The following is a 22,608-nucleotide window of genomic DNA, read 5'->3' on the forward strand; positions in this document are numbered from 1 at the left end:
TTATAGCTGATTCACATTGTACAGCAAAACCCAACACAACATTGTAAAGCAATTATCCTCCAACTAAAAATAAATGAAAAAAATTTTCAAATAAACAAATAAAATTTATTTTTAAAATTAAATAATTTTTTAAAAAGAAAATTAATGAAAAATCTTACACATTCAGGAACTTTCTTATCTACCATCAATAACATTTATTTACACTATTTACTACAACTTTTCTTGATATATTCATCAGGAATTTATGGTATAGTCAATTCTTACTTAACAGAGGAAGGCAGTAACATAAACAGTGCCCCCCCAAATTATTTAACTTGTTTTGAATACATGGCACTTATAATTCTCCAGCAGATATTCCATTGTGATCGTAACCTGCTCAGAAGAGTATTACAATTCATTTGCATGGCCTAAGTTATATAGAGACTATCAAAAGACCTAAAAATCATATTGAGTAGCAGATTCTAATCCAATATTTACCAGGGATGTTGCACAAAGTAAGTGAGGAGTCAGTCTAACGCTATTCTATAGTGATGTTGTTTTTTAAGCTCTTTTTTAAGGTGTTTTAAAAGCACCACATGCCCATGTAAAAAATAAAAAATACTACCAAAAGGTTTAAAGTGTTAAAAAGAAATCTCCCTGTCATTCAAAAGTCCTGATCCCTTCCCTAAAGGGGACTTTCTGTATCCTTGTACAATTTTTTTATGCACATAGAATTACACATAGCTTTTATAATAATTTTTAAAACATAAACAGTTCTGCATCTTACCTTTCTCAATAGAGTAAAGAGATTTTTCTAAACAAGTTCCATCACGTTCTACTTAATTCTCTCTAATGGCTGCAAAGTATTCCACGATATGGATGATTACCATTTATTTAACCACTCCTTTACTAATGGGTATTAAAAGTTGTTTTCAAGCTTTAACTTTCAAGCTTTACACTACATGTCTTTGTGTCTACTTACGAATTATGTATGCATTTATTTAAAAGGATACACACACATACACATGATAAAATCTTCCTAGAAACAAAATTGCTGAGATAGTATATATGCATTTTAAAAATTTGACAGATAGTAATAAATATTAACAAAATGCCCTCCCCAAAAGGGTAGGTGATAGTGATCCTTTGAATTCTTTCTGTGTATTTTATCTTGACAATGAGATTGCTACCCTTCTTCTCTCTCTCTCATAGTATCTGAAGAAGGCTTTTAATCTGGACAGTACTCCAGATACAAACAATGAGGGGTTCCAGCAGCTGGAGGACTGAGTTCACCTCTGATCATCTGACTGGGGAGGTGGGAGAAGAAAGGAATCATTTCCAAAGGATCACGAAATTCTCTGGTTAGCAGCTGTCTCCCTTCCTTTTTATTCCATATAGAGAAACAGCCCTCAGTACCCCAATACCTTGAACGATGTCATCCTGCCGCTGTAGGATGGGCCGGGGAGGACGAGTAGACTCTCGATCAGAAAACCCTTTCTCGGGGGTCCTGGAGCCACCACTCCCTTCACTAAAGGGTGGGGGCAGGTTCCCAGCATGGACCTGACGTAGCTGCTCGAAATCACTGAGGGCAGCACTCACATCCCAATTCTTTCCTGTCAGGATACAAAACAAAAAGTGAATTGGGTGCTGAGAGTACAGGAAAATTGAGGAAAGACACAGAACCATCATTCTAAGCATCTTACGAAAACTAGCAAGTATATATTCATGTACACTCCGGTCCTCCTTTTCCTTCCCCTACTCTAATTTCCTTCAACACACTTCAGACTGGAATACCACAACTTTTTTATTTACTTGCTGTTTGTTTCCTAAGAAAGCTCCATGAGCACAGAACATTGATCTCTCTGAACTGAAAAGGCCCTTGGAGACCTAGTAATGTCATTTTACAGAAAAGGAAGTCTTAAGAAGTAGAGTTATTTGCCCAAAGTCACAGCTAGTTTGCACCAGGGCCTCAGCAGGACACAAGCCCAAGTCTCCTAGTTCTACGATCCAGAGAGTTCTGAGTCTAGATGTGCTCTGGGGTGTCCTAAGTCACCTGAAGTTGTACACAAAGTTATAGGTATGTGCATTTTTCTAAAGAAAGAGCTGATAGCTGCCATCAGGCTATCCAAGGGAATTGTTAATTCCCCTCAAACTTAAGAATCATTACTCTTTTTCCATTGAAAGTTAACTCTGGTTGTAAAGAACAAATTATAGAGGGGAGGGACTGTCAGTAGACTAAAATGATAGGTCTGTTACCACAGACTTTTTAAATTGCTTTCTCCAGTTAAACTAGCCAATAAACAACATGTTGCATAACTGTTCACACTTCTTTCTGCTCTATTTCATTCGTCACCACCTTAATTCAATTCCTGTATCACCTAGTGCCCACCTCCAATCTATTCTGAAGGATCCCATGAGATTAGTCTTTCTATAGAACAATTCTGATCGTTTTAGTTCCATAATCAAATTTTTTTTAGTGGCATACACCACTGTCTATGGAATAAAGCTTAGGCTCTTTTGTTTGACATTCAAGGCTTTCTATGACCTGGCCTACTTCTCTAATCTTTCCTCTGTGCTTCAAGTTCCCTGGCTATGAAAGTGGAGATGATTCCACATAGAGCTGTTATGAAGATTAAATTAATTGAAAGCACTTAAAACAATGCTTGGCACACAGAAAGCATTATACTGGTATTTACTGCCATTGCTGTTACGCTTCTTGTTGTCATTCTAATTCTCCAGTTAAGCCGTATTAATCACCCATGCTGGATGAATTTACTTCTGAACCATCAGATTCACCATTTGCTCCAACTCCTTTTGCTCACTCTGCATCAGTCATACTGGCTTCTTTCCTGGTCCCAGAAACTTGCTAAGCCTGCTCCCACTTACAGCCTTTCACCAACTATTCCCACTGTCTACAAGGCTCTATCTCCATTATATCTACACAGTCAATTCCTTCAGGTATTTGCCCAAATGTCACACTCTTAATAAATTAATAAGGCCTACCCTGACTACCCAATTAAAAATCACAACCTGCCTCACCATTCCCAACCATTTTTCATAGCACCTAACACTTTATAATATAGTACTTTACAATTTACTTGGTTATCATGTTTACTGACTCTTATTCTAGAATGTAAAGGCAGAGATTTTTGTTTGTTTTGTTTAAGCATCTAGAACTTGGCACATAATAGATACTCAATAAATATCTGTTGAAGAATGGAGGACTTTTGTCCTGCACCAATGAATGAATAAATGATCTGTCTTGAGCACCGGATCATTATTTCCAACTGCCTGCTAAACTGCTTAAAATCAAGTCCTCCCAACAGTCAATATGACTAAAACTGAATGTCCATCTTCTTCCCTCCTAAAGCTTACTTCTTCTCCTTCTTCTATATTCCCTGAATCAGGAATGGCATCTCAATCCCTCCAGGCCAGAAACTATAGTCATTTTAGCTCTTCACCATTCCTCAGACCCTACTTTTCCTCTTCCCTCACTATTCAATTCTCAGGGTTGTTTGTACCCCTAAAATCTCTCTCAAATCTATTCTTTCTTGTCCATTTTTATCATCTCTGCCCCAATTCAAGTCCTCATATTGTCACCCGGTCTTTGGTCTCCTGGGAGGTGGCTCTCTGGTCTCTTTACTGCTATTCCCTACCCCCTATAAATTGTTCTTTACACTATAACCAGAGTTAACTTTCAAAGGAAAACATGAGAGACAAGAAGAGACAGAAAATGAGGATCAGGTCCTTTGGTTCCCTTTCTAAATTACATCTTAAACCCACCCACTTCTCACTTTGTTGTAGTCCAAGTCACCATCACCACTCACCTGAACTATGACAATATTTTTAACTGACTTTACCACTTCATTTCTGGCCACCTTCCAGTCAGCTCCATTATCTTTAATCAGTATCCTGTACAAAAACTTAAATCCAGTCATTTCACTCCCCTGATTAAAATTCTTCACCAGCTTCCCACTGAACATACACGGAAATGCACAACCCCAACCACAGCCTACAAAGGCTCTCTGTATTCTGCTTCCCACTTATCTCACCAGCTACCTACCACTTTCCTGTACTACTCTTCCTAGCTCAATCACTATCAGTGCCAAACTCTCTCACTCTAGGGTCCCTGTATAAGCTACTTTGTCTTGCTATTTCTATGCACCCTTTTGAGTTCAGTTCACATGTCACTTCTTCAGAAAAAGGCTTTCTGCACTCTATATCTAAATTAGGTTTCTCTCTCAAACTTCCACAGCACCCTCAACTTTTCTTTCAACCCTCAACTTTTTTTTCATAGCATGAATGTGTGTGTACATGGATGTGTGTGCAACAGAAAGAGAGACAGCATGCAAACACTAACTTGTAACATACTTAAGAGCCCAACTCTGAAACCAGATCACATAGGTTCAAACTCTCCTTCACTTCTTGGACCTCAGGTTTTTAAAAACTGAAATACTGGAAAAATAAAACCTATTTTGCAGAATGGTTGTGAGAATAAAATATTTCAAGTAGCTCACACATCCTAAACGCATAGAAGTGTTCAACACATACTACAAGTGGAAGAGAAGGCATATAAGTTGAATCTAGAAGTATGACAATTTCAGGAGAATAATGAATGAAGGGACACTGCAGACTTACGAGACAATTTAATATGATCAGGAAAAGGTGACAAGTCAGACCTGGCTGGAGCACAGGCACTGTGGCAAACAGTAGTAGGAGACGAAACTGCAAATGTAAATTAAGGGCAAAGCCATTTAAACCCTGATCTTCCATTTCCAAATCAACACTAGTCTCACAGGTAGCTAAGTATATGTCAAACTGCCACACCTTACTAAGGACTGACAATCTAAAAAATTACCTGTGTATACTAAGAACTGGCCCATCCCCCAAAATGTTTACCTAACTGTGTCATTATGTATTTTCATCATCAAAAAGCATCTGTTAACTATGACTCCAAACAAAGAATCCTGCTGACATGATGCCAAGCCTAAATGATCTTAAAATTTAGAATATTCACACTTCCGTGTATATACAGATATAAGTAAACAAAAGCAGCAAAACGAAAACATTAAATTAATCCACTCTATACAGAATGATCCATATAAGTTAGGAAAGGAAAGAAAAAAACAAACATGGATGATCCCAAATATGAAAATCCAAGTCATTAATATATAAAAAGGAAGTCTTACAGACCTAAAATTATGCTTTTAGTGGACTAATCTCAAATTTCACTTGTATTACCTAAGCATAAGCTTTTGATAGTGGTGAAAAGCTACCCAAAAATTCAAGGTGAAAAAGGAATTTTGCATTTTAAAATTATGGGGGATCACACACAAAATAGATTATTAGAAGTAACTTAAATGTAAGACCTACCATACACAAAGTATCTTTCTGATCACCTTACATTCCAAATTATCCTAACAATAAATATCATGTTTTACTTTCTCTCTTCTCATTCTCCCCCAAAGACTCCTTACCTTCCAGAAGATCTCGGGCCAATCCTGGTTCTGCTCCTGTGGAACGGACAAAATCCGACAGGACAGCATCCATGTCCAGGGTCATGTGATCATTCAGTACTTTCAGGCAGCTGATGTAGGGAGGACATAGATCAAAAGTCAAGCCTCCACCTGAGGAGGAAATAAACACAGAAGGCCTAACTCACAGTGGAATGGGATGATCACAGCCCAGTATCAGCAGCTTCCTAACCAAATGGGGAAACTATTCTAGATCATTCATTTCAACTGAATTTACTATAAGGAGTAATTTCCTAATTCCTTATTAACATTAATTGTTTTCCCTTTTATTACATAAGTTTCAGGTGCCCAGCAATATAGTTCAACATCTATAAACACTACAGTGATCACCATCACAAGCCTAGTTATCATCCATTCATTACATACAGTTCACTATTTCCCCTATATAATGCTCCTCCTCTGCCATTCTAGAGTATTCCATTTCTATTCCTCAGTTTGCTTGTGCACACTAATGGAAGGCAGCAGCGGACTCACATCCTGAAGAATTTCCCACCTGTGTTATCCCCTAACATAGCACCTGGTTTATTTCTTTCCAGGCACTCAATATACTTTGAAATTATTTTAATTAGTTGCCGTCTAGCCTCCTCCTCCAATACACAAGTTTCTTGAAAGTACAGAGCTTGTGTGTCTTATTCACTAACATATCCTCAGCACGTACCCCTTGGCGTAGTCCTTGGCACCCAGCCCTCAGTAAATATTTGCTGAATCAATGAATACTACACACTGAATAATTTTCGAGTTGACTAGTATTCTCATGCTAGCTGAGGAAATGGGAAGAGCAAACGGATATCTGAAACTACTCAAAATAAAGCACTCTGCAATTATGCAAAGCAGGGTAGAGATGCCAAGAGTTCCTAACAAAGGTCAATCTTTGTCCACTAACTTCATGAACCCAGGAAACATGCTTATCTCCAATCAAGACAAATGACTGCCAAATAAGTTCACCTGAAAAAGGTCTCTTCTTCAGACTTGACTTTGGCAGGAACTATATCCCTGACCCGTCAGCCTGGCACCAATCCACATTCCTCTGAAATTAGCAGTCCCAGCTGAGAAAGCAATAACCAAGAGAAGAACAACTTCTCACCAAAATTTGCCGCTTCAGACAGGTTTACAGTTCTCTGCAGACGAGGGCTTATTCATAAAGCCACCAGGCACATACCTGCCCCACCACACCCACCAACCCCCTGCTCTGGGGGAATGCCAAAAGTGGAGTTCCCAAGGGTAGCAGGGTGGCTCAGGTGACTGTCTCTCCAGAAACATCTCCTTCTAAACAACCTAAACGCTAAGGATGATTCTCAGGTACTTTCTCATCACACCTCCCCAGACCCCAAGACACAGCTTACTTATTGGTGTGATCAGATCCTAATTCTCCACATTCCATAGAAATAGTAAGGCAAAGAAACAGCAGTGATCTGTAGGTCATAAAACCAGTAGTCCACTAACTTAATAACTTCATGTAGGATTTTTTTTTTTTTTTTTGAGAGGAAGAGACATGACAAAATAGAAAGTATTCTTTCTGGTTCTGTTCCAAGAGGCCAAGAAGTCCAGGAGTAGAAAGAAATGTTTAATTCATATCTGTAGCCCCAACATCTAGCTCAGAATCTACAATATTGTAGACAGTCAACAAATGCCTGATGAATAAATGATTAAATGACTAACTGAACTTCTGCATCAGCCACCACCAAACCAATCAATTCGAGGTTTAAAATTCAGATCAGAAAGTCAAGGGTACTTCACCTTTCACATCATCCCTCTATTTCTAATGGTCTGTCCCAGTCTCAATCCATCTCTCAAAGTTTGACAAACTCTCCTTTCTAAAGAGATGTTAACATACTGTCATTATTTCTACTACCCTCATATCATATGACTTTTACTTACACCTATATATATTAGCTAGGTGACTTTGGTCAAATTACTTACAGGTTCTCAGTTGCCTCTTGTATATCCTAGACTTGGATTTGATGACTTCTAAGATCATTTCCAGGTTTAAAAAAATAACTTCAGTTCCCTAAAGCTTCATAAATTATGATCCTTACATTCTCTTTTGCTCTGCTTATTATCAATGTCTAATTTACTTCCATTTCAATATCACAACTGTCAGAAAAGTCTACCAATACATAAAGAACTTTTGGCCGTGAAAAGAAGCAAAGCGAAAAGCAAAGGAGAAAAGGAAAGATACACCCATTTGAATGTAGACTTCCAAATAACAAGGAGAGATAAGAAAGCCTTCTTCAGTGATCAGTGCAAAGAAATAGAGGAAAACAATAGAATCGGAAAGACTAGAGATCTCTTCAAGAAAATCAGAGATACCAAGGGAACATTTCATGCAAAGATGGGCTCAATAAAGGACAGAAATGGTATGGACCTAACAGAAGAAGAAGATATTAAGAAGAGGTGGCAAGAACACACAGAAGAACTATACAAAAAGAGCTTCACAACCCAGATAATCACGATGGTGTGATCACTCACCTAAAGCCAGACATCCTGGAATGTGAAGTCAAGTGGGCCTTAGGAAGCATCACTATGAACAAAGCTAGTGGAGGTGATGGAATTCCAGTTGAGCTATTTCAAATCCTAAAAGATGATGCTGTAAAAGTGCTGCACTCAAGATGCCAGCAAATTTGGAAAACTCAGCAGTGACCACAGGACTGGAAAAGGTCAGTTTTCATTCCAATCCCAAAGAAAGGTAATGCCAAAGAATGCTCAAACTACCACACAATTGCACTCATCTCACACGCTAGTAACGTAATGCTCAAAATTCTCCAAGCCAGGCTTCAACAATACATGAACCGTGAACTTCCAGATGTTCAAGCTGGTTTTAGAAAAGGCAGAGGAACCAGAGATCAAATTGCCAACATCTGCTGGATCATCAAAAAAGCAAGAGAGTTCCAGAAAAATATCTATTTCTACTTTACTGATTATGCCAAAGCCTTTGACTCTGTGGATTATAATAAACTGGAAAATTCTGAAGGAGATGGGAATACCAGACCACCTGACCTGCCTCTTGAGAAACGTGAATGCAGGTCAGGAAGCAACAGTTAGAACTGGACATGGAACAATAGACTGGTTCCAAATAGGTCAAGGCTGTATATTGTCACCCTGCTTATTTAACTTATATGCAGGGTACATCATGAGCAATGCTGGGCTGGACGAAGCACAAGCTGGAATCAAAGTTGCCGGAAGAAATATCAGTAACCTCAGATATGCAGATGACACCACCCTTGTGGCAGAAAATGAAGAAGAACTAAAGAGCCTCTTGATGAAAGTGAAAGAGAGTAAAAAAATTGGCTTAAAGCTCAACATTCAGAAAACTAAGGTCATGGCATCCAGTCCCATCACTTCATGGCAAGTAGATGGGGAAACAATGGAAACAGTGAGAAACTTTATTTTGGGGGGCTCCAAAATCACTGTAGATGGTGATTACAACCATGAAATTAATAAACGCTTACTACTTGGAAGAAAAGTTATGACCAACCTAGACAGCATATTAAAAAGCAGAGACATTACTTTGCCAACAAAGGTCCATCTAGTCAAGGCTATGGTTTTTCCAGTAGTCATGTATGGATGTGAGAGATGGACTATAAAGAAAGCTGAGTGCAGAAGAATTGATGCTTTTGAACTGCAGTATTGGAGAAGACTCTTCAGAGTCCCTTGGACTGCAAGGAGATCCAAACAGTCCATCATAAAGGAAATCAGTCCTGGGTGTTCGTTGGAAGGAATGATGTAAAGCTGAAACTCCAATACTTTGGCCACCTGATGCGAAGAGCTGACTCATTTGAAAAGACCCTGATGCTGGGAACGATTGAAGGGAGGAGAAGAAGGGGACGACAGAGGATGAGATGGTTGGATGGCATCACTCACTCAATGGACATGAGTCTGGGTAAACTTCGGGAGGTGGTGACGGACAGGGAGGCCTGGGGTGCTGCAGTCCATGGGGTAACAAAGAGTCAGATTATGACTGAGCGACTGAACTGAACTGAACCTCAAATTCAAAATGCTAAGTTATTAAATAAATTAGTTCCTTAGATAAAATGCTTAAGAACTGAATTACTTCAAAATTCACAGGTGAATGAGTGGTTTCCCCCTCTTCTAATACAGACAAGATTCTTTCCTCAAGCCCATTTTAGGCACCATCAGGTCACAGGAGATGGTAGCAGTCCAAATAACTTAAAACACATAAATAATCCAAAACCAAGAGCATACCTGCAAAATGAATTTCAACTTTATCTCTTAAAAAAAAGAAGTAAAGGAACTAGGTAAAGCCACTTTCATAACTTTCTGAAACAATGTGGGAAATACACAACAGGCACACAGATGGTGGTGGTGGTTTAGTCACTAAGTCGTGTTCGACTCTCGCAATCCTATGGACAGTAGCCTGCCAGGCTTCTCTGCTCATAGGATTCTCCAGGCAAGAATACCGGAGTGAGATGCTATTTCCTTAACAATCAACAAAAAGGTGCTCAGCAGAAGAGTGAAGCTGATTAAGCCACAGGTTCACAGGCCATTTCCAAGCCAGCCAGCAGCTTCTGAGTGAAAGCAGCCAATGAAAACCATCAACATCACGGCATCTTAGACCTCACATGCCAACACAGTAGGTCATTCTTTTCCAAACACAGTTTTTAAAAATAATTTCAAGGTCCAACATTATCTAGAATGACTTGCTCAAAGATTCAAAGCACTAAACCAAACTTTTTGGTGGCACATTCTTACATTTGATGTCTCCAAGGTGCATGCCATGGACTCCACCCTCACCCTACCCAACAGGTGAGGACTGCAGCCTTTTTTTCACCACTACCAACACCTGGCTTGAGCTTCTCCAATTCCAAATGGGACTATCCAAATGGGACTTCTCAAATTCCAAATGGGACTAGGTGATGACGAAGACCCACGGTCCTTGGCTCTTGGAAGGAGAGTCTTAGAAGACTCACAGGAAGGGAAAAAAGAAAACACTGGCTTTCAAACTTTCAAATGAAACAGAAGAGGCACTCAAATATTTGTTGACTGAATGTGTTTCGACAAATCTAAATCAGAGTCAAATCCTCCAGTCTTCCAATCAGAGAGACTTTGTGTGCTCGTGAGTGCTCAGTCACTCAGTCATGTCCAACTCTTTATGACCCCATGGTCTGTAGCCCGCCAGGTTCCTCTGTCCATGGAATTTTTCTGGCAAGACTACTGGAGCAGGTTGCCATCTCCTACTCCAGGGAATCTTCCTGACCCAAAGATCGAACCTGCACCTCTTGCATCTCCTGCATTGGCAGGCAGATTCTTTACCACTGTGCCACCTGCAAAGCCAATTCTTGGATGAATCTCCCATAATTTTAAAATCACTGATCTGGACTGGTAAGCAACTCTTCTAACTTTTCAAGTTAGTGGAGAAATCACTAACATTTACTACAAGCTACAGGAAGTTTTTAAGTTGAAACATGAAGTTGAACTTCTTCAGCAAAAAGGGACTGAAGCAATAATTTAATCCAATATCAGCCTCCATGCAAGAATCCTTCTACTGCATCTCTGACAGATAAATCATCCATTCTCCACAAGAATACAAGTTCTGATGGAGACTCATTTCTTTGCTATAGTGTCCATTGTATTGTTGGACAGCTCAAATTGTTAGAAAATGCTTTTCTTAACTAAATCACCAGCCCTCCTCTTTAGCATAATGGTACTTGATCTCTTCTCCAGAATAGTAAAATCTATTTCCAGGAATGATGGAATTTTCATGGAAAATGATTATATAAAGCATTTCTTTCCATAAAAATTTGTGGTAGGTCAACACTGCAATGTTATCATGAGCCAACCAGTGGCCTCTTTTTTTTTTCTTTTACAAAGTTCTTCCTTATATCAGTACTTGCCATTACCTGTATTCATGCATAAATGTTTATGCTGACCCTATATTACAAACTCTGCAAGTAGAATAAATGAAGACACGTACCTTGTCCAAAGTTCACTTCTGCTACTATCTTTGCTTCTTATCCCTACTTCCACTTCCATGCTCTCCTGAAGTGAGGATAGTAATCAAGAAAATAAGTCAGGGCTTCCCTCGTGGTCTAGTGGTTAAGAATTTGTCTGTCAGTGCAGAGGACATGGGTTTAATCCCTGATCTGGGAAGATCCCACATGCTCTGGAGCAAATAGGCTTGTGTGCCACAACTACTGAGCCCAAACTCTAGAGTCCGTAAGCCGCAACTACTGAAGCCTGTGCTTTGCAACCAGAGAAGTCACCGCAATGAGAAGCTCATGCAACAAAACCGGACAGTAGCCCCAACTTGACACAACTAGAAGAGAGAAGCCTGCATGTAGCTAAAAATAAATAATTTAAAAAGAATAACAAGTTAATATTAAGCACTTTCAAAAACACTTCTTATTCATTAACAATGAAACTCCTGCAGCAGGCTTATTATTCCCAGTTTACACAGAAAGGCATAAGGCTTGAAAAGTCAGGTGGGTTACCCAAAATCTGAACCCAGACATTTTGAACACATGCTCTCTCCACTGTACCATACTGCTTCCAAGTGTGTCTGCTAAGTCACTTCAGTCGTGTCTGACTGTGACCCTACAGGCTCTAGCCCACCAAGCTCTTCTCTCCATGGGATTTTCCAGGCAAGAACACTGGAGTGGGTTACCATTTCCTCCTCCAGGGGATCTTCCTGACCCAGGGATCGAACCCTTGTCTCTTGTGTCTCCTGCATTGGCAAGTGGGTTCTCTACCACTAGTGCCACCTCTAGGGACAGTCATTACTGGTTCCCAGAACTGCACTGATTTTCAGGCATTTCATTCTTTCACCACAGGAAAGGGCTGTGCCCATCTCTCATGTTTATTAATGACTCATGACTCTGCCTTATATTTTCCTCAGTTCAAATCCTATCACGTTCCTGAACAATTTCAACACCCACCTGCACAATCTATCCAACATTTCTGTCTAAAGTTTCATAAACTCATCAAATGCCAAGACCTTCATCTACCTCAGCAACTCAGCCCCACCATGCCCTGAAACTGTTCTACCTCTAAATCTTCAACTCCCAACATCTTACTCTGGCTACAACCTCATCTCTCTCCAGCTGTTTCTCTCTACTACTAAACTTGCTGTCTCACCTCAGGACATCTTTGCCTCAAGACTCAGCCATCCAATTCTTTAACCATCTTATTCATTAATTCAACAAAAATTAATGGAGTACCTACTCTGGGCTAGGCACTATGGTCAGGATTAGGAACATAACCATGAACTAGACATAATCTCTATCTTCACAAAGCTTCTAGTATAGAGGAAAAAACACAAAATTTCACAAACAACTGTAATTATAATAGGGGAAAACACTGGGGAAGAGGCATTATAGCATATGGGGAATCAAGAAAAGCTTTCCCAAGGAAGTGATATTATATCTAAGAACTGAAAAATAAGTAGGAACTGGAGACAAATTGGGAAAGAAAGAATGCTCTGAGCAGAGGAAACATATCAATGTTCTGTGGCAAGGAGGCACAGAGAGGTGAAAATGGTGAAAAATGAGGACAAAGGGGCAGCCCAGTGAACCCTACTGAAGACTGAGATCTTATGACTATCCTAAAAGTAAGGAGAAGCCTTTGAAGAGTTATAGGCAGGAACAGGACGGAATCAGATTTAAAATATTAAAAGATCACTCCAGTTGCAGTGGGAAGAATACTTTACAAGGAGCACAAGTGTATTTAGGGAGAACTGTTTAGAAAACTATGGTAAAATGAGATGACAGTGAGCTAGACTAGGATGAGAGCAGAGAAGACGTGAAAAATGGTTAGATTCCACTTTGTCTTTTCTTGCCTATCTAAACATATACATAATGAGTGATCACTTTATTCTCCTGTAAAAACCTAGTTCTCTTATCCTTTGATCTGCCCAATCTGGACAGATCTCACATTCAGCTTCTCCACTACTAAACAAGGCTATTGTACAAGACAAGATTCCACAATAATACAGAGTAATATGACTACACATATATCACGTTCTGTCTCATTCCTTTCAATGAGACACTGCTGTCTTTTGCTTGACTTGAGTACCTAACCAGTCTTCTCGGCTACTATCTTATCCCTTCACCACTCTCCCTGAGCCTCCCACCAAATCCTTATCACCTCCCTTATTCCCAGTAGATGACCTTTCCTCTGACTTCACAGAAAAAATTATGAAACAAAGCAAGGGGTGTTCCTTCAGATTTTCCTCCTGCTTTATCTGCTGGCTGTTATTCTCGTCTTCCCTGCAAAACTCTTTGAATTAGACTACACTCACTGATGGTACTTTCTCACCTGATAGTCAGTCCTCGACCAACTAAAACTGGCTTCAATAGAAAGACAAGGACACCATTGTCTTATACAGAAGACCATCACCATCCTCCTTACTGCTTATCTAAAGTGTCTCTTTGTGGCATTTGAGACACACGGACCACTCTTCCTGCCTCTCTCGTTCTGTGCCTTGGTCACCTTTGTGAATTTTTCTTTCTGTGCCTGCACAAAAGGTTAGTTCACCCACAGTTCTAACCGCAAGCCTTCCACTTTCTCATTTTATATCATCCCCTTGAAGAACTTCATTCATGCCCCTGAGCACCCAAATGTCGATGACTTAAAAGGCATCTGCTGTCCCCAACTCCTTCCAACTCAACCAGGAATCCCACAGGCACTTCAGACTCAGCACTATCCCTCCACCTGTTCAAACTATTTTTCTTCCAGAATTGCCTTTTCTAGCAAGTAGCACCATCATCCCTGCTATCACTTAAGTCATAGGCCTGGGAGCCACCCTGGACTCTCTTGCCTTATCCTCACAAATCGTTCTTTACTAAAGTTTAGGAATTTTAAAGAATTCTCAGATCCAGCCAACATCTTCTACAGACTACATCTCTTTTATCTTCTCTCAGGTGTTCAAAACCTGAACCACAGGAAATAGCTTCCTAATTTCTCCCTCTTCCTTCCTCCAGGCATTTTTCACAGTGGTTGCTTGTAGAGGCTGATCAATCTAAAATGCAAACATGATAGTATTATATCCCACTGCTCAATGGATCCTCAGTGACTAAAGCTTAATATCCAAATTCCTACTCAAGACAAATAAGGCCCTTCATGATCCAGCTTTACCTAATCCTCCGGCCTTATCTACAACCCACCTTTCCCCTCCTTGTACTTGATAGTTCCGCAAGTATACTACATGCTTCAAATTTCAGTTCCTTTGTGAACGTTGTTCCTTCTGGCTCCTGGTCTAGCAGGTGAATTCCTATTTCTTCTTTAAGGCTACCGTAAGTACTACCTCATCTGCAAAACCTTCCCTGGCTTCCCAAGTTAAAGTGCCCACTTCCTCCTTGGTGTTTCATCTTGTACTCTCCCTCTAGCACATTATACTGCACGGTACTTGTCTTTATTTACATGTCTGTCTCCCCACTAAACCATGAGCAACCTGAGGGCAGGAATCTTGTCTTGTTCATCCTGTATTCCTAGCATCCAAGCACCTGGTAAGTATTTAGTTTTCATTCAGATAAACTGAATTCTCTTTGGACGGTATCCCACTACACACAGCCCACCTCCCCTCACCCAGTATTGACAATAACCAGATCATCAGTGTTATAAACAGGCATCTCCAAGTGTTCACCATGTTGTAAACAGTGGGCATCTCAAATACATTTGCTTAAGATTGTTATATGATCTTATTCGCAACAGATTTCTCTCCCTGAACGTTCTTTCAGTTCAGTTCAGTCCAGTCACTCAGTTGTGTCCGACTCTTTACAACCCCATGAATCGCAGCATGCCAGGCCTCACTGTCCATCACCAACTCCCGGAGTTCACTCAAACTCATGTCCATCCAGTCGGTGATGCCATCCAGCCAATTTCATCCTCTGTCGTCCCCTTCTCCTCCTGCCCCCTATCCCTCCCAGCATCAGAGTCTTTTCCAGTGAGCCAACTCTTCACAGGAGGTGACCAAAGTACTGGAGTTTCAGTTTTAGCATCAGTCATTCCAATGAACACCCAGGACCGATCTCCTTTAGGATAGACTGGTTGGATCTCCTTGCAGTCCAAGGGACTCTCAAGAGTCTTCTCCAACACCACAGTTCAAAAGCATCAATTCTTCAGCGTTCAGCTTTCTTCACAGTCCAACTTTCACATCCATACATGACCACTGGGAAAACCACAGCCTTGACTAGACGGACCTTTGTTGGCAAGTTGTTTAGCTCAGACTAATACTAAAATCAGTCTTCATGATGAGTGCCCAACTGTTTATTAACGGAGAAAAGTGACTCAAAATTAAATACTAACTGATATTTAACATAGCTATAGATAATACATAGCTGTAGATAATAGTTATGTTAAAATGCGAAAAAAATAAAGAAAATGCGTGCAAAACTACTGACCCTACATTCTCTCATCTAAAATATCCCCCAAAGTGTCCATATTCTCACACTATACCCACTCTCCCGGTCCACTGATGCATTACAGCTGTGTCTGAGTTCCCTCCAACTCCTCCCCAAACTCACTGGAAAACCACAACATTCAAAACCATCAAGAATTTTCAAAGGTCAGTGACTCCTCCATGTCTGTGATGTCAGTTCCAAGGAATCCAGACAAGGAGAAAGAGAAAGGACAGAAACCCTTAGAATTTCACACAATTGTTGACTAGGTGGGTGGGAGAGATGAAAGACTATCTTGGCAGATTGTTTTTAGTTAATATGTGCCCTTCCAAGTGAAAAAAAAAAAAATACTACTTTCTTAGAAAAAAAAGAAAGATTTGACTAAATTCCATACTAAAAAGATCTATGTACCACTAAATGTTATAGTGTTAGTCACTCAGTCAAGTCTGTTTGCAACTCCATGGACTATAAATCACCAGGCTTCTCTGTCCATGGAATTCTCCAGGTAAGAATACTGGAGTGGGTAGTCCCTTCCTTCTCCAGGGGATCTTCCCGACCCAGGGACCAAACCTGCATCCCTTATGTTTCCTGCACTAGCAGGCGGTTCTTTGCCCTCTGAGCCACTAGGGAAGCCTGATGTATCACTAAATGATATAATCCACCTTAAAAAGTGGTAGGACCAGGATTTTTATCAGTCCAGCCAATTTGACTCCCAAGTACTAAACTCCACTTAGTCCAGGGAGGAAGACTGAGGAAACATGGGCAGTCTGCCACGTGCAAGTCCACCCTCACTGCCTCAACTCCTTTCACCTCCACCTGGAGAGACAGAATAGGCTCTGGATTCAGACAGATCTAGGCTCGAATCCCTTATCTACTACTAACAGCTGTGCAATCATGGGTAAGCAATATTACTGTTTAGCGCCTCTGTTCCTTCATGTATAAACTGGGGCAATTATCTACACTTCAGACTTCCGGTTAGGATTAAATAATGTAAGATATAAAAAGCTTTTAGGACAGTGCCTAGTGTTCAGTAAGTCCTCAAAACATGTCAGTTGCCTTCTTTGCACCTAACCCCCTCCCACAAGCTCTGCCTCACTCCGCTGGTGTCCAACACAGCCTTTGTCTCTCCTTTAGAAGCTCCCTCTACTCCTGCAAACAAATCCTCCAGTGCTACAACCATTTCTTAGCACAGTCTTAACACATACACACAGTACCTGTTCTATCACTCCCATTCCAGTGTCTTTCAAGTCCTCAAGAAAATGTCATAAAGAGATTCCCTTAGTTGTATCTTCTCCCAGATAGTCCCTCAAAAAAAAAAAAAACAGCAAAAACAAAAAAGTCTGTCCTCTCCTAGAGGTACATACCTAGCTCACTGTGTGTGTGCTCGGCCTCTCAATGGCGTTCAACTCTTTCGAACCCCATGGACTATAGGCTGCCAGGCTCCTCTGTCCATGGAATTTTCCAGGCAAGAATTCTAGAGTGGGTTGCCATTTCCTCCTCCAGAGGATCTTCCCAACCTAAGGATCGAACCCATGTCTATTGCGTCTCCTGCATTGGCAGGAGAATTAAATAGTTCATTTATTCCCACATCTCCAGGAACAGCAATTTCCCACATATTGACCAAAATTTTCATGCCTTAATCTACCAACCCTACCTCCCCACCCTTAACCCTTACTACCCTACTCATTCCAGATGTCTATTTTCTCCCCCAAAAACAAACTTAAGAGGAAAAAACTGAATCCGATCATATAATTTACCACTCCCAAAACAATTCATCAGTATACTATAGGCTACTGTGGAAACACACCAGTAAAGATTCAAGAATTGGACCTCTAGCTTTATCATTACCACTGGTATGTGTCAGAACAAGATTTAACTATTTTTTTTCCCTAAAGTTTCTAGTTTTGTTTTTTTTTTTTAATCAGGCTACAAACAGAAAAATGAATTCCTAAAGGACAAATCCCATCAACAGCCAAATGCTAATATACAAATGAGGGAGAAGCTCACACAGAACTCCTTATGAACTGGCATTTGTCTATTCAGTGCTACTGATAAAAGGCTCCCTGGGTTATAGTTATTTGGGAAATTTAACAATTTGGAAGGCTTGTACAATGGAAGTGACCTTTGGAAAAATAAGGTCAGAGAGAGTCACAAAGAAAGTCTATTATTATATTATTGGCACAACAAGAGTAACTTGAATAGAAACAGAAACCACGTTAGTGTTTACTTTTTTAGATCCAGACCAGTATGCCTATTTGCCCACACAATGGTTTTTTTTTCTTCCCCCCTTTCAGCTAGGGTCAAGGGTAGTCCAGGTTCAACTCCCAATAGGTTCAACTTTTAGAAGAATAACCTGTAAAACAAACAAACAAAGTTCTACGAGCCCTTAAAAATATTCTGATTACTGAACTTCTGACATGAGAGAAAAATAAATATTACCAAACCACACAGGCTAGTTTAATAACAAAACACACCATCTCTCTAGAATCAACCCTCAAATATTCAGTAGTTGACAACCTTCTCTCCCTTTATTGATTCCTAACTAATGGCCATTTCACTGTCAAGTACCGAACTTCCATTTAAGGGAAGAAATAGCAGAAGGAAAAAAAAATTACAATGACTATCCCACGTGTGATTAGTTACCCACAGGAAATTAATTCACTTTGTATATTTCTTCTGATAAATTAACTTCCTTCACCATACGATTACTGATTTTTATACAAGCCTCAAACAACTGGAAAAAGAAATTTGTCTATTTTAAATTATATAATTCAGTTCAAAGAAAGATACTTTTATCACTATTATTTTTTTAATTCTTCAAATGCAGGTCTACAGTACCACCTTTCCTGGCTATATCTAAACCTCATTTGAACTCCCATAGGTACAGTGTGTGAAACGCTCACTAGCACTTGCTGATACCATATACCACCTTGTCATATTAGTTGGCCTTCCTGACACTTATATCACCAATCTGACTATCAGTCATTCACTCAAAATTTATCAAGCTGGGTCCACCATAGCCTGAGGATACAAAGGGTGAAGCCACAGTCCTACCTTCAAGGGACTCCAGTCTGCTGTGAGAAATCTAAACAGTTTCTAGTGCCCAGTGGGCTAAGAAGTATAAGAAGCAACTAGTTTACCTGGATGGGTTAGGGAAGTTTCTCAAACTGAGGCTTTAGGATGGGTAAGAGCTCATGAGACTGAAAGACAAGATGCATTCTAGGTAGGACTAAGATCCTTGAGGTTGGCACCTTTATTTTGTACTTTAAAAAATTCTGAACAGGCCTAATAAACTGCCTGGCACATAGCAGATGCCTAATAAATATTTGTGGTTCTAAATTATTCATGCTAGTACATGTGTGTGGATAATCGAGAGCTAATCTATACCTAAAAAAATACCTAAAATAGTCTTCTGAATTATTAAATGTCATCATTCAACAGATAGATATGTATAACTAAGGTCTATAGGAATAAATATTTGTACAGCTGTCTGTTCACTAAGAATAGCTTCTCTTTTGCTGTAAATTGTTTTAAAAGCACTTTCACAAATATGGCCTCATTTAATAAAAATTTTAAAAATTAAATACCCATTGAGACTTCTATCCCCTATTTTCTGATGGAAAACACACACACAGCTTACAAAGCTTAAGTGATACCCAGATAGCAAGGAGCTTGGACCTACATATTCTGAATTTGAATACAACACAGGGTTCATATCAGTTCTCCAGAGATTTATGGCACAGTCAAATTAGTCTAGCCATGCAAAGTCCACAGGTTGGAAAGCTCTTGAATATTTCGCTGTTAACTACTATCCACATTCACCCACACCGTCCACTAGCCACCACAACCCTCTCCACCCCTGACCAAGCCTGCCAACACATACATATTCCTATTTCCAGGTTACAGGTAAGAAGCAGAAACTCCAACCCAGGGTATCTTGAGCATTATTTGGGTCCCTTTCATTTGTATTCAAGTGTGTGCTAAGTCACTTCAGCTGTGTTCGATTCTTTGTGACCCCATGGACTGTAGCCTGCCAGGCTCCTCTGTCCATGGGATTTTCCAGGGACAAATACTGGAGTGGGTTGCTATTTCCTTCTCCAGGGGATCTTCCCAACTGAGGAATCAAACCCGCAGCTCTTATGTCTCCTGCATTGGCAGGTAGGTTCTTGACCACTAGTGCCTCCTAGGTTGTACCTTTTGTGGTAATAATTGCTCTTTTAAAAGCAAGCAAGCCTCTTATATTTATGCACATAAAATCAATTATGAGCATATAACACAATCTGACAAGTCTAGTCGACCTGGGAATATAGGTTATACACTTCTATTATTTACATAATCAACATTTCACATTCAGCTCTTATGTGGAACAGGCTGGTGGTAAGGGAGCAAAAGCCAGTCTATTTTCTTTATTTGGCCCTTTAGAATTATGGACTTTAGAACCAGCATATCTGAGATCATTTCACTTCATACCCTCAAGTGACAGATGAGAACACTGAGAACCAAGTGAGTGAGATTTAGTGACTTGCCCAAAGCTAACCAGTGAGAAAACAGTGTGTAGAACCTAAGCTGGTTAACTCCCATTCCAGAAATCTTCACTTGACTTCACATATACTGATAATTTTCAATTCTCCATGTAATCCACTTTGTGGATTTATCTATGAAAATTTCCTCTTCTCCTGCCACCCAGCTAAATCTCTTACTTATACAGATGTATATCAAAGAAAAAAATGTGTACCTGGGAAATTTAGTTACTTAAGCAAACCATATTTATCCATCTATAAAGAAAATCACAAAGACACATTCAAACTAAATCATTTTTGTTTTGCTCAACAACACTAAAAATATAAACTGGATTTGAGATACTGTATTCTTCTAGACTTATATCCCTTAAGTCTGAAGTTTTATAAAATTATGCATGACATACACAGAGATTTTTTTCTTTTCTATTGATAGTATGACACTATGCTTCTCGTACATTATTAAGATATCATAGCAATAATTAAACTTTGAATGGAATAAAACACAGAATCAAGAGAGAAAGCACAAACCTTTAACATACTACTTCTCTTTGTCCAAAAATGTAAAATGCCTGCAAATATCAAAGCAAAAACTTTCCTTGCACTCACAGTTATTTTTGAGAAAGCTACACTGCTTCGTCCTCTTAGGAAGGGCCATGATCAGCACAGTAGCACCGAGAGTCACACAGTTCTCCCCTAACGAAAACCTTAACCTCCTGACTCAGCCATTCAGTAAGCACTTATTAAGGACCCACGCAATGCCAGGCAGTCTGCTGAGTGAAGAGGACACAACATGCATCAACTGAAAGTGAAAGTCGCTCACTCGCGTCCGACTCTTTGTGACCCCATGGACTATATGGTCCATGGAATTCTCCAGGCCAGAATACTGGAGTGGGTACTCTTTCCCTTCTCAAGGAGATCTTCCCAACCCAGGGATCGAACCCAGGTCTCCCACATTGCAGGTGGATTCTTTATCAGCTGAGCCACAAGGGAAGCCCAGGAATACAGGAGTGGGTAGCCTATCCCTTCTCCAGTGGATCTTCCCAACCCAGGAATCGAACCAGGATCTCCTGCACTGCAGGCAGATTCTTTACCAACTGAGGTATGAGACAGTATCCCTGCTTTCTAGATGTTCATCTAATGGGCTGGTTCCACAGAAAACACCAGCTGGGTATCAGCTAAATTCCTTTATTGGACAAAGATTTACCAAGGGACAGGGACAAAAGACAGAAAAAGATGAAAAGGAAATTTTGAAAAGTAAGTAGTCTTTTCAAAATTTACTGAATAAATTATTTTGGATTATAAAAATCACATGTTCTTCTCCAAAAATAAGAGTCATCAGAAGTTGACTGCAAAGGCTTTTGATGATAGCAGCTAACCAAATATTTTGGTCAATGACACTGTTTCCTCAGTCTTCCTACACTGGGAGGCCAGGCAGATACTACCCTGGACCGACCAATATAATTTTGTTATTTATTATAAGGTCCATAATGTAGGAATGTGGTTGATCTTACCAACAAACTGGGATGAACTGTTTCCTGTGTAGACAGATGCATCCAGTAAAACGTACTATAAGCCTCTAACAGATAATAAATCCTGCTTAATTTTCTTGCCACTACAGAGGACAGCAAAGCAGGATAAGGCAACCCTTCACAATGACATAGCACTAGGCCAAATTTTCAGGGTGACAAGTCTCTGCTTTTCCTTCTCCCTACCACAAAAAGTACAAAAGGTATCAATTAGTACACAAATCATGTGGCAAACATCCCATTGTCCTCTGAGTTTTTCTCCTTGAAATTAATCACGGAAACTAACCCCTGTAAGAATGAATCCTATTTATTACTAATTCATAATATTAGTACTGGCGGTGGTGGAGATAACAACCGCTAGCTTTGCAGTTCACAATACATTTTTCAAATATATTGTCTTATTTACTGAAAAAAATGAAGAGAGGATAAAAGGAAACATCATAGGCAACTATCTCAAATATTAAAAAAATCAAACCCAGTTTAACTGGAATTAAAAAGCAAGCATTTTTAATTCCACCAAAGAGTCAAGAAGTTATTTTTATCAAAAAAGCAAAGGGCTGACTCTAGCAAAGTAAAATCACAAATTCCTCATTAAACGCTAGGCCTAACTGATTCAATTTATAAATGTTAAGATCACAGTCTCAGTAAGAATCTGCTATTAAAAATCTGTCCCAAATGCTTTACCCACAGTTAAAGG

At 39.8% G+C, this 22,608-nt stretch overlaps 1 protein-coding gene across 2 annotated transcripts in view; it reads right to left on the bottom strand.

Moving 5' to 3' along the window:
- Nucleotides 1-22,608, bottom strand: part of OTUD7B (OTU deubiquitinase 7B) — a 59,989-nt gene that overhangs the window by 21,755 nt on the left and 15,626 nt on the right. Inside the window, exons 2-3 of one of the 2 annotated variants that reach the window (XM_012180358.3) lie at nucleotides 5,457-5,606; nucleotides 1,404-1,592 (exon numbers count right to left, since the gene is read on the bottom strand). In XM_012180358.3, coding sequence (XP_012035748.2) covers nucleotides 1,404-1,592; nucleotides 5,457-5,541 — 274 coding nt within the window. In that variant the 5' untranslated portion in view covers nucleotides 5,542-5,606. Of the gene's footprint in view, nucleotides 1-1,403; nucleotides 1,593-5,456; nucleotides 5,607-22,608 lie in introns of those variants that run through there. The other variant, XM_060413766.1, reaches the window with a different exon arrangement.

This window comes from Ovis aries, chromosome 1 (genome assembly GCF_016772045.2).
Source record: "Ovis aries strain OAR_USU_Benz2616 breed Rambouillet chromosome 1, ARS-UI_Ramb_v3.0, whole genome shotgun sequence".
NCBI lineage: Eukaryota > Metazoa > Chordata > Mammalia > Artiodactyla > Bovidae > Ovis > Ovis aries.